The sequence below is a fragment of the Tupaia chinensis genome, unplaced genomic scaffold, assembly GCF_000334495.1.
Source record: "Tupaia chinensis unplaced genomic scaffold, TupChi_1.0 Scaffold000688_1, whole genome shotgun sequence".
Classification (NCBI taxonomy): Eukaryota; Metazoa; Chordata; class Mammalia; order Scandentia; family Tupaiidae; genus Tupaia; species Tupaia belangeri.
The window spans coordinates 1,535,421-1,548,966 of NW_006160211.1; the positions used below are offsets into that span (position 1 = coordinate 1,535,421).

At 35.8% G+C, this 13,546-nt stretch overlaps 1 protein-coding gene across 2 annotated transcripts in view; it reads right to left on the reverse strand.

The window, feature by feature from the left end:
• Positions 1 to 13,546, reverse strand: part of MAP4K5 (mitogen-activated protein kinase kinase kinase kinase 5) — a 127,940-nt gene that overhangs the window by 37,224 nt on the left and 77,170 nt on the right. For both annotated transcript variants that reach the window (XM_006160516.3, XM_014592427.2), the window contains exons 13-14: positions 11,245 to 11,323; positions 702 to 760 (exon numbers count right to left, since the gene is read on the reverse strand). In XM_006160516.3, the coding sequence (XP_006160578.1) occupies positions 702 to 760; positions 11,245 to 11,323 (138 nt within the window). The remainder of the gene's footprint in view (positions 1 to 701; positions 761 to 11,244; positions 11,324 to 13,546) is intronic.

Below are 13,546 nucleotides of genomic sequence, written 5' to 3' on the forward strand. Positions count from 1 at the left end.
TTGCTGTAGGGTGCATGTGCTTGCCAGAAAGACAGAGAGAGACAGAGAGACAAAGTGAGAAATCACCCCCCAGGGGGGATGGCCACGCCTCTCCTCCATTCTCCTCTCAGGATCTGGGGTACGGACGCATATGTGCCTGGCATGAGTTTAAACGGCTAGGTCCGGGACTCAAACCGTGATCGGCTACATGGGAGTCCAGAGACAACCATTACGCCAACTGTGGGTTCAAAGCATGGCACTTTCTTTCTCTCATGAAAATAAATACATACATTTAAAAATTTTTAAAAGAATGGCTGAAATAATATATCATTTAAATCCTAGTCCAGGGGCCAGCAGGTGGCGTGGTGATTAAAGGCGCTGGATTTCCACATGGCCGAAAGCGGTTTGAGTCCCGGACCTGGTGGCTTGCTTTCTCACGCTCTCTCTCTCTCTCTCTCTTACTCTGTCCTTCTCTGGTCAAACTGAAATAAACAAATGAATAAATACATAAATAAAGTTAAATAAAATAATTTTTAAAACAAATTCTAGTCCAAATAAACCCAACTATAAACTCTTCTAATCTTTAATGTGTAAAATACTTATGAGACTCAATATTCAAAACATCACAAAGTATATTATTTTGTTCCTTAGCCAAAGTATACCTAATTTTAAGTTTACTTGAATTTTAATGAGAAAATATCATGAAAGTCAACAATTCTTACCATTTCATCCCGTGCTTCTGTTTCTTTTCTCAGAGGAGGTTCAAACTGCAATTTGTCAACTGCAAAAATATATAACAGAGTTTCACAAACTGAGCATCTTAAGAGGCTGAAAAGTAATGAGCAGCTTATTATTTGGGAAGCAGGATGGAGAGGAGAAAAAAGAAAACACAAAAATCTTTTTATTTTTTACTATAAGAGCACGTCTTTCTTTTTGCTTACCTCCCAACTCTACTCCCCCCCCCCCCCCCACCAATAACAATAAAGACAACAACCTGGGATCATACTAGCATCTCTACTTAACTCTTGGCTGGAATTAAGAAGTTAAACCGTTTCTTTTTTGGTAAAAAATGATTTGAAGAAATTAATTAAAAATAGATGACTATAAGGAAAAACTTTAAGGATGTTTTCTACACTGCAGTTGCTGTTTTGTACTAATTCAAGCTATAGCTTCAGCAGACATGAAACAAACAAAAGTAGCTATAAATTATCTAAAAAGAACAAATGATTTCTGTTAAATTAAATGTAATAATATGCAGGAAGCTAATATAATATTTTACTAAATGTGTGTTTTATTTGGCCTGGCCAGGCAGATTTCAGAAGTTTCTCAATTCAGAGTAACATTATTATTATTATTAAAAATTGCTAGAGGGCATGTGTGCTTTTGCTGGACAAAGAGAGAGAGAGGGCAAAAATGAGAAAGCACCCCCACGGGGGATGGTCATGCTTTAATCCCTCTCCTCCATTTCTCTTTTCAAGACTTTGGGCACATGTGCTCATGGGCCTAGTGCTTTTCACAAGTCACCAGTCTAGGACTTGAACCACACAGTCAGTCATGTGGAATCCAGTACCTTAACCACACCTCCGGCTAGCCCAAAGTGAAACTTATTTTATATGAAATATTCTTTTTTATTTTATTTAACTTTATTTATTTAATTTGATCAGAGAGGGATAGAGTGAGAGAGAGAGAGTGAAGAAAGTGAGAAAGCAAGCCACTAGGTCTGGGACTTGAACCATTGTTGGCCAGGTGGGAATCTAGAACCCTAACCACCACGCCACTGGCCAGTCCCATATGAAAAATATTCTAAAACAAAGGAAAAGATGGTTTCTAACCTACTCAAAAATATATAGCATTTAAAATTCTAAAATTTAATATGATTAAAAAGTCAAACAAAAATTTTAAACACAATTGCATCATAAAGATACATTTCTAAATATAATTTTAGCAAACAAAATATATATTAAAAAGTACTTTCAAATAGGATCCAGTTGTCTTTATCCCTAAAAATGAGAGTTATAAAAAGCAATACAAAGTACTGACATGATTCATCACCATGAACAAAAACAGTAAGTCATAACGATAAAAGATTAGAAGACATTTCATAGAACACAGTATGTATCTTAAAAAAAAAAACAAAACCTCAAATAAAAAGTCCTTGGCTCATCCATGACTTATTTAACATAATTAAAACATTTTAAATTCAAGAACTACTGCCATTAATTCATAAAGAACCACTTCACTCCTGAGACAGAGATAAGCTGAAATCTGTCTCGGTCAAAACGAGAAATACTGGCAAGTGGGTGTAGCAAGGGATTATAAAAGATAAAAATGAAATTTTAAAAATGTATTTTTAAGAAAGAGATTATTTGGGAACAAGACAGAAAAGAACAGAGAAGGACACAGAGAGTTAGGTATTTTTTTCAAAGGGTCTCCCAATGCCAGGACCCTCTTGCCTCCTACCTCCTAATGAGGACCACGGTTGTGCACCACCAAGTCCAGCCTGTTTAGGGCAGATGTTGGACTGAACCCAAGTCTTCTGCATGGCCTCAGACACAAGCAGCAGTGTCCTTCTGTTTATGCCAGTACAGCTGGATCAAGTATCACTTTCTCATATTATTTTTTAAAAATTTAAAAATTCCTAGAAAGGGGCTGGCAGGTGGCTATGGTGGATGAGGCACTGGACCCTCATATGGCTGCCCACGGTTCAAGTCCTGGACTTGGTGGCTTGGTTTCTCACGCCCACCTCTGTTTCTCTTGGTCAATTAAAAAAAATAATGATGATAATATATACAATTAAACAATTCTTTTTTGAACATTCCAAAAGAAAATTAGTTTCATAAATTTGGATTAAAGATACAAATGAAATATCAACTGCATCCTAATATATCTACATTAGTTATTGAAAACAAAATGGAAGATTTCATTTATAATAGGATAAACATTTAAGATGGTTTGTTTTAATGTGTAAGAAAAGGAATCATTAAAAAAAAATTCTTATGACTAGCCTAAACTTATAGACATGACTTACAGCACAGAATGCTAGAGTCTCTACTTTTTTTGGTAGACTGTATCCCTAGTTTTAAAAAAGAAAAAATCCTGGTAGTACCTAGGATGCACCTTGAGCATGAAATCCAGGGACTCCTTCAATTATATATCCTCATTAATCTCCAAAAGATGATATGACATAACATAGTAATAGGAATTGAACTTACTCTTCTGCTGTAAGCAGTTACGTACATGTAACACAAATATGCATGTGCGTTTGTGTGTGCACACAAAAGCCATTTGAGCACCTGACTAGGGCAACAGACAACAGACCTCACAGGGCTGCAATCCTTGAGAGAAAGGAAACACATGGTGGTAAGACACATATTCTCCTTGGCTTTCTGCCTGAGGGCTCTTTGCAAATTGGGGTACAAAAAAAGTGAAGCCAAAAGACAGTCTCACTAGCTGGATGAAACAAAGATCAAACTGGAGTTGTTTAAGCAGTGGGAATTTGAAGGGAAGAGTAACAGAAATAAGAAAATTATACAAAGAAGGCACTCTAAAAAGATGTAAAGGGATCTTCTTAAGATTTTAGCAGACTACTTAGAGCAAAGTAAGATTATGCAAGGTATATCAGAAAATAGCTGGTAAAGCACCAGGCGCTTCTGGAGATAACACAGTATCAGGAAAGATAAATAAGTTTCTACCCAGAGGAGTGAATTGCTGAATAATGAAACTTGACAGGAGTCTTGAAAGGATCAAGTTGACCTACCTGGTAATTAGCTCATTAAAGAAAGGACAAAATCTAGATGCTCAACGTTATATTACATCACCCAAAATATAATAAAACATACTAGACATTTCAGTGAAGAAATTAGACAATAGGAACCATAACCATCTGGGGGGGAAAAAAAAAAGAAACAGACTCAGAGATGACACCAGTGTTGAAATAAGTAGATGAGGAGTTTAGAACAACAATTAATATAATGATGCTCAAGGGTTTAGGAGAAAAGATGGACATAATAAGTGAGCAGATGGAAAATATCACAAGCACAAACTGTATGTGTGTGCTGTATATAAATGCATGTGGTTATTTTATATGTGTGTGTGTGTGTGTGTGTGTGACTGAACCTTTAGATATTAAAGATACTTTATCAGAGGTAAATTTAGCATATGGGCTTAATATTAATAGCACATTGAACACTACAGAAGCAAAGGCCAGCAAACTTAAAGTCATGGCCTCAGAAACAAAACTGAAATACACATAACAAAAAAGTCTTCTATATGGATAGGAAGGAAGGGAAAGAAAAAAAAAGAACAAAGTTTTAATGACCATGAAACAACATCAAGAGGTCTAACATGTAATTGGAGTCCCAGAAACAGAGGCGAGAGATTGGGTAGAAATTTAGAATAGTGGCCAAATGTTTTCCAAATTTTACCCCCCAAAAATCAACTCATAGATCTAAGTTCAATGAACCCCAAATATAGGGCTGTTGAAAAACTCATGATGCATCTTTGCATAGAAAAATCTAGAAAAATATATCATGCCTTCTCCGACAACCCAACAAAACAAAGAAAAATGCATGTAGACACATCAGTTAAATTGCTAATAAACATGCCCAAGCTGTGGTGGTGCAGCAGTAGTGCAATACTCTACAATGCTTGAAGCCATGTGGAAGATCAGAGTTCAATTCCTGGGTTAACTTGTACGTGCTGGGCACACATGTATGTGCTTGTGATCCTGACTGTCTGGGAAGGTTTCAGGGGGACTGTGATGTGAGCTACTACTGAGAGTACACGTTTCTCTCTTTCACAAAATTTTTACAAGAACTGTTAAATAAAAAAACATAAATGTTTCATGGTATAATAACTTACATATTGTTAAAAATCTGAACTGAGGAAATACACTGGGTTGTAATCTGCAGCTTAAAAATATACTGATATAGAGGATCACGTAAGTATCTTATACTTCAGATTATTTTTCACAAATAGCTTTTCTGTCAACAAAGTTTCTAGTGATTATGTTTGTATTTCTAGAATGAAAAAACTGGTCAAAAAGTCTCAACTTTAACAATGACACACGCAGACGCACAAAAGTTGCATTAGTTTGTATTTCTCTAATCTTGAAATCTCTAAGTCTCTAAAGATGGAAACACTCATTTCTCTAGAACCATTTTTACGGAGATTCGTAATACAATACACCTTACTCAAAATCTCCACTGCCTTTATCATCTCAGTCTTCAGATAGGATAAAAAAGACAAATGGAATTTTCAAACTTACATGGGTAAAGTTTCACAAAGACTTCCTCAGTCTAAGGGGTTCTGTTCTGTTTTCTTACTTTGCCTGTAGTGAGCCAATTACCTTCCTATCAATGAACCTATCAATGAACCAAAAACCAACCATCTGATCATTTGGGAATACTGCCCCCAATTCCAGTTTCTACATTGTCTAAGAGCTGAGACTTACAAAGTATGGACAGTTTTATATTCAAACAGTTCTAAAGAGCATTTCCTCTGAAATAATCTTCACATGATTTAAAATTCATAGGTCATCTTCTAGAAAACTGTCCTCCAAGCTCAATAAACAGAAGTTTGCCAGGTATGGTTAATAACTAACACAATGGTAAAATAGGATGTTGACCCCTGTATTTATATCTCTCAACCTTAAGTCACTGAAAGATTGTCTCAGCAGGATACCTTAAACCAGAGATGACAACAAATCTTTCCAAAGCAGGTCACAGTAAAAAGACAAATTCTACCCAAGTCTACTAGACCAAGAAGATAACTACATGAAATGGAACATCTGTTAAAGACTCACAGAGCAATTACTGAAGCCACTGACTCATACATCAACCTGCATACTACAACGCTTAATTTTCCTAGCTATATTTTTCCTCTCTTTGCCAACTGAAAATGTTGTATTACTGACACTTTTTTACCTCTTAATTGTGATACCTGTAGAACCCCTATTTTTAATATTGTTCTTTGCGATCTTAGTGAGTTCTTTCAACAACCCTCTGAAATTTACTCACAAGTTAGCTAAAATCATATAATTAAACCAACTGTTGGGCCTGTTACTTCACCTGCTTTGTGATTACCTTTCAGCTTCCTTTGTTATCAATTCCTTGTAATTAGTTGATTTCTTAGGCAATTGGGCTCAACTACTATAGACTTTTCAGATGATAAGCAAATTTTTAAAATTAGGTAATTAATATACTCATATCTGGATCAGGTTGATAAAGAAATATGCCTTCTATTTGCTATTCCTCAGGGCTGGTAGGACAGGCACAAATCTGATGCAAAGCCAACAAGAAACAATGCTTCTTCTAAGGAAATTCTTTATATGTAAAGTTTCACATAATGACCCTCCCTTAGAATTACACTGATTTCTTAATGAGAACTCTCACTTTCTAAAACAACAGACTGTCAGAAACTTTGCTATGAAATAAAATACACCACAATGAATCATCCTATTCTTGCTTAGAAGATCTAAGTCACTGACACAGAGAAGCAGACTCAATTTCCAACCCAGATGCAAAACTTCAAATAAGGAATTTCTGAACCTAACACTTCAGGTTTCCAAGAAAATACATCCCTGGGTCTGTTTTCACCACACGGGCCTGGTGTTCAATTTTCCATACACAACCCTATTTTGCTTTAAGCCATAACTTACATTTCACCTGAACTCTCTCTTCCTAAAAATATCCTCCTATACCTCTTTTTTTCCTTTGTATAATGAGCTGCTACATGGTTCCTCTGGTGTGTGTTCCCCCTCTCTAGAAGGAGTCACAAAAATACGAACTATACATTTGTCACTGGTGGTCTTACACTGATTAGGCCAGGTTTGTAATAGTATTAAGCCCACTAAAAGCACACGGTAAAAATGCTTACAGTAGTCACGGCAATGAAAGCTAGAAACAAAGCAAATGCCAATCAACAAAAGAATGGATAAATTGTGGTTTAAATATAAAATAAAATGTTACACTACAATGAACACAATGGATTATTGCTATACTTAACATGAATAACTTTCATAGACATAATGCTGAACAAAAAGAAACCAGGCACCAAAGAGTAAATACTGTATGATCTGATTTATCTGAAAGTCAAGATCAGGTAAAAACCAAACTATGGTAACAGCAGAATCGTGATCAGCCTGGGCAGGAGAGGGGCCAGAAAGTATAGGAAGGAAGAGTACTAGTTGTGAAGATGCACGAGAGTGTCATTTGAAATCCTGGCAATGCTCTATATATTGAGATGGGGGGGGTAGTTACTTCAGTGAATACATATTTAAAAACCTATCACACAGTATACTTAAGACACAGCATACTTAAGACCTAATCATTTGACAGTGTACAAGCTACCAACTCAATTTCAAAACTGAAACAAAAAACAATGGAATCTGAAAGAGTTTTCCAATACCAGACCAGCTCTCCAAGAAGTTCTGAAGTGCTATATTGGGAAAACTAAATACAAACACAAAGAAATAAGAGTTCAAAAACAACTTAGAAAATGGCCAGCTTAATGGAAGGGACAAGTCCAGAGTTGAATGCTACCTTCCAGAATTTAAACAGAAAGATCAGATGACAATAGAAGATAAAAGTATATGAGACTGAACTGGTGAAATAGAATTTTATGACTTTTGACTAAAACATCACTGATTTTCTTCTATGCTTTGTTTTCCAGATTTAAGAATTTTTGTCTTCTCTTGAGCTGTCAATAGGTTCAAGTGCCTATTATTTGAACAGAATCCTAACCTGTCTCTTGACTTTAAGTCTTAAGCAAAGTTTTCTTAACATTTTTTGATTTTGATTTATTAAAGCTAAAATCGCCTTTCTTGAAATTAAAATATATATTAAAAAATACCTATTCAATGACCACAGTAAGCTAGATAGCCTCAGCTAGGTGCTACTTTATTGTATATTCATTCTACTCATAGAGCTTCAAGCCTAAAGAAAAACATATGCTCACAGGTATGGATATATCAGCTGAACTTCCTCCTGAAAGTAGTTAGATTAATTAAGATAGTTTATGAATCAATAAAATGTGTGTGGGGGGAAGGAATGGAAAGCAACTGTAGATACCAGAGACAGTGTGGGAGGAAGGTGAGAAATGGCAGAAGGTTATATATACACACACACACACACACACACACACAAACAAAAATAACTTAGAAAATGGCCATATATATTACAATATATACATATATTTTATATATATAAGAAATAAGAAATGGAAAATTATTTATTGATAATAACATGTATAATTAAGCCATTATATAGTGTATTCTGAATAGGAAATTGCATTTTGTATGTTGTGATGATGTTCAGTGAATGAATGTAAAGTAAATAAATTTAAAATTAAAAAAACCCAGAAAACAATAGAACCAAGGTATGTACAAAATCTAAGAAAACTTGAAAAAATTTAAAGAGAAATCATTAATAAAGTACTTAAACTCTACCACTTTCTATCTGGCTCTTGAAACACAAAAAGCTCGGGACCAGCAGTTAGTATAATGGCTTTGTCGCTGGACTCCCACGTAGACCATGGTTCGAGTCCCAGACCCGGTGGTTTAAACTCACGCCAGGCACATGTGCATGCGTGCCCAAGATCCTGAGAGGAGAAAGGAGGAGAAGGAATTGCGGTGTGGCCATCCCCCCTGGGAGGTGATTTCTCACTTCTTGTCTCTATGTGTCTCTGTCTTTCTGGCAAGTGCATGCGCCCTGTAGCAAAAACCTCTCCAAAAAAAAAAAAAAAATTACATCGCTGGACTGGACTCTCGCACCCAGTGGCTTGAAAATCATGCCGGGCTCGTGGGTATTTGCCCTAAAGATCCCGGGAGGAGAAAGGAGAAGAAGGGATTATAGCGTGGCCATCCCCCCGGGGGGTGATTTCTCACTTTCCCTCTCACTGTCTCTGTCTGTCTCTCTCTAGGGAACTCATGTCTCTAATGCAAAAAAAAAAGAAAAAAAGAAAGAAAGAAACACAAAAAGCTCATTTCATGAGGGTACTTATTAGTACTCTGGACACTCCTGAAAGAATTAAATTTTAAAACTTCCTTAAAAAGACCTATTCTGGTTAAGAAGATTGACCATCATAAAGATATCAATCAACTCTCCCAAAGTTAGTATATAACTTTAATGAGATCTCAATAAAAACAGATACTTTTTAAAAAGTAGGCAAGTTGATTCTTAAGGTGAGGAAAATACAAGAATCAACTATCATAATAAAAAGAATAGCACCAAGGTATGTATGTGGGTTGGGGGGTAGAGCAAGAGGAGAATTAGTCTTAACAGTTTTTAACAAGTATTATAAGGATGTAATAATCAGAAGCATGCTACTGGCACAAGAATAGAAATATTAATGCAACCCAAAAGAATTTCCAGAAGCAGTTCTAATATATGTATGGGAACTCAGTATACAATAAAGATGGCAAACCAAATCCATGGCTAGAATTAAGATTAAGTTTCTAATGATTAGCATTGAGAGAAATGGATAGTGATTTAGAAACTAAAGCTGAATCCATACTTCATACCCTCTACCAAATACTTTATACCAAAGATTTTCCAAAGTTTATTTATTTATTTTTTTTTAATAGAATCTCACTTTGTCACAATCTTCCTGCCTTAGTCTCCTGAGTAACTGGGACTACAGGTGAATTCCACTGTGCTCAGCCCACTCCGCTGGGAACCAAAACTGGCCTCTCATCTGGCCTCAGTCTGCCAAGTAGCAATGTTTACAAGCATGCACTACCATGGCTAGGCCAAAATTTAAGTATTTTTAAAAATAAAGTTGTAAAAATACAAGAAGTAATCATACAAAACTTCTCAAACAAATTCAGAATTATGAAGGCTTTGCTAAATATGATATAAAACAAAAAAACTAAACAGGAAAAGAAAGAAAAATTAGACTACATTAATGGAATACTATATAGCTGCATAAAATAAAGGGTACAGCTTTACAGTGGAATATCAACTTAGCTACTTTTCTGTCTGGTTTGAGGCTCACAGAGTTAGCTTCAGATTGCATTAATGTAATGGTAAAAGAAGATATCAGCAATCTGGACACTAACAAAGATACTAAATCTTGAATTACTGGTTTACTTGTGAAAAGATATGATTGAAAAAAATGGATATGGGAAAGACATTCTAGTGATCTAGATTTCTAAAACTGCCCAGAAAGCTAGAAATGTTTGGGTTTAAGAAAACTTTCCCAGAAAACAAAATGCTCACCCACAAAAATTCCATAATTAGCTCAAATATTTAATAAATTATCTTCTGAATTATGGTTCACAATTTTACTCGTATTTTGTACATCAAATATTTTATTGTAAATGACTTTAAATCTCTTGAAACGGTATACATTTGATAAACCCATATCTGTGGTTATAATTTACTGTGGCTAAAGTGACACATTGTTGATATTTTATCTGTCAATGATTACTTTATTAAATAACAAAGTAATCTCTTCTTTTAAATATTTGTTTTAGGAAAGACTTATATTGGTTTTAATCTTACTAAAAAACTGAAACCAAGGGAACCAGCAGTTAGCATAATGGCTATGTCGCTGGACTCCCACGTAGTCGACTGCGGTTCGTGTCCCGGACCCGGTGGCTTAAAACTCACGCCGGGTGCGTGTGCGTGCGTGCCCAAGATCCCGAGAGGAGAATGGAGAAGGGATTGCGGCGTGACCATCCCCCCTGGGGAGTGATTTCTCGCTTTCTGTCTCTATGTCTCTCTCTGTCTGTCTGGCGAGCGCACGCGCCCTACAGTGAAAATCTCTCAAAAAAAAAAAAAAAAAACTGAAACCAACCCAAACGTTCAATAATATGGACCTAACTAAAACATATTAACTAATGAAACAGAATGCACCATTAAACATGTTATGCTAATATGTGGAAAATACTTCCATTTTAACTAAAATTTCATGTGTAAATTCAACCATGTAGAAATACATATGGAGAAACATTTTAAAAATAGCAAAATATTAACTATGGATTAGTTTGGGATTATGTCATTATGTGTAATGTTAATTTTCTATTTTTTTCACCTAGCAAATTTTCAGTAAAGGGTCTGACTGCCTTTGTAATTAAAAAATAAAAACGATTTAGAAATTATAAGCCAAGAAAGTTGTATCAAAACTAGAAAAACAACCCCAAATTAGAAGTACTGTGATATGTTAAAGTTTGCAGCTTCATTAACCTGAGATTTTATTATTCCACAAAAAATGCAAGTATATCCAGGTCAACCCTCCACAAACACGAACGGAAAACATACATACAATTTATTTCTGAAGCTGTCCGCTCAGCTCTGGCATTTCTGTTTGTAGATCGAATGGTGTGACGAATGACTGCATGGGGCTGTAAATACAAACATAACACACACTGAAAAATCTTCAATGACATTCAAAGGTCAAGCTTTTTCTTTTTAATTAAATGGTCATTTACTAACACATATAAGTATCTATTAATAAAGTTAATTATAAAGTAAACACAAAGCAAATACAATAGAAACTAACAATTCAAGAGTTTATTTACTTGTTCCAAATTTATAACTACATAAAATACTAAAGGGACTTTTTAAAAATAGTAATTTATTTACTTATTTTACTGATTTTAATATGACCAGAAGGAGACACAGAGACAGACAGAGAGGAAGTGAGAAAGCAAGCCACTAGGTCTGGGACTTGAACCGTGGTTGGCCATGTGTGAGTCAGCGCCTTAACCACCACATCACCTGCTAGCCCCAGTACTACAGGGATTTAAAAAAAAAAAAAAGTCAGACACAAATTTGTCTTCAAAGAGCTTAAATTCAGTGCAGGAAGACAAAGCACACAAATACTTATAATATTAGAGAATGCTAAGTACCATTCCTTAAGAAGATATAATAGGTTCCTATATAGCAGAGGGAGAAATGACCTGACAGAGAATTGTAGTTCTATGTGATAGAGCTGTAGTTTCATCTGGACCCTTGAAGTATCTGTAAGTGCTGTGGGAAAAGCACTCTAGACAGTAGAAGGAATATGAACAAAGGGATGCAAAGAAGAAAAAGGAAACTGTGAGTATTTGTGCAAAGTGAGGGTTGGTTATTATTTAGCTGGAGTAAAGAATTTTTTGGAGATTTTTATAGCACTGCCAGAGTCAGCTTTAAGAGTAATATGTTAAGTATGTGAAGAGAGTATAGATGGAAAAAATACTGGCCTAAGGAGATTAAATAAGAATACCATAGTAGGCCAACCAAAACGCAAACTGCTTGTACTCTCTTGTGCAAGCTCCTGCTCCTTGGAAGCTATGCCTTCAGCTCGACTTCTATCTACCAAACTTCTGACAACTCACTCTCAGTCACTGAGGGCTTTGAAAGTGGCTCAAATGATTTTTGTTTAAAGACCCACAATAACACCGAAGGTTTCAAAAGCCCAGGTGATGGCTAGCCCTGTGGCCTGATAATTCACAGTTGGATCCCACACGACCGGGATTATGGCATGATCACACACCACTGGGGATGCCTTCTCCCAACCCCTGTCTCTGACAATTGCACGTTTCCTCCTGCAATTTATTGTTATTTTAAAATAATCCCAAGTGAAAACATTATTCTGGACATAAGTTTTCTGACCTCATCTTTAAAGACATTCTCACATGCCATACTTCAATGCATCTTCAATTCTAAAATCACACCATGGGGCCGGTCATCAGCTATACAAATTCATACCATACACCAAATCTCTGACCATTTGAGCTTACTCTCTTATTCTCATTACATTTGTTTAATGTTTCTATTGGAATATCAAGGCCTTGGATCTGTTACTTTCTCACCCTCTACCAGCATCTTTCCTATCCACTCTTTTTCCTATCCAGTTTATATCTGGAAGTCCATAATCACAAGCAATTTATTGCCAATATCCTGAATGTCCTTTGTCCCACTGTTCTTCAGTGTGTTGGCATAGCAAAATGTCAACCCTGGATAAACCTTTGGGTTTACATCTGTGATATCAGGCACTGCTTGATGGAAATCAGTGGAATACACTAAAAATTTCTCATCTGAGCCCTCAATTTTACCGACAAAGACTTCTCTCGCCATTTAACCCACCCATTCTTCTCAGTTACTATTTCTCACCTTCTCCACACTTTTCTAACCTACCCATTTTCCTTCCCATTTTCAGGAGATGATCTTGCCACTTCCTTCACAGAAAAAACAAAAACCAGAAATCACTACCTGCATCATCAACTATTCTTTTATCTAATGAAAAAGAAGCATTACTTTACCTAAGATCAAGTCTGTTGTCACACTCTACACATCCTAGCTTTTTCCTTCTCAGGGACTCTGCCCATCCATCTTGCTTCTTTCAGATTTTCTAACTATTACATCCTTTTCATAAGCATTTAATCCTGTTTAAGCTCACCCAAACAAAAAAAAAGCAATGAAAGAATGAATAAACAAAACAAGTCCCTCTCCAACTCATTCTCCTCCAGCTACTGCCCTATCCTACCTCTGTCACAACTAAATATTATCAATGAATTACTATACTTGTTTTTCAAACCACTTCAATCTAGTTTCCCCTCCACTGCTTGAAAATTATTCTTTTT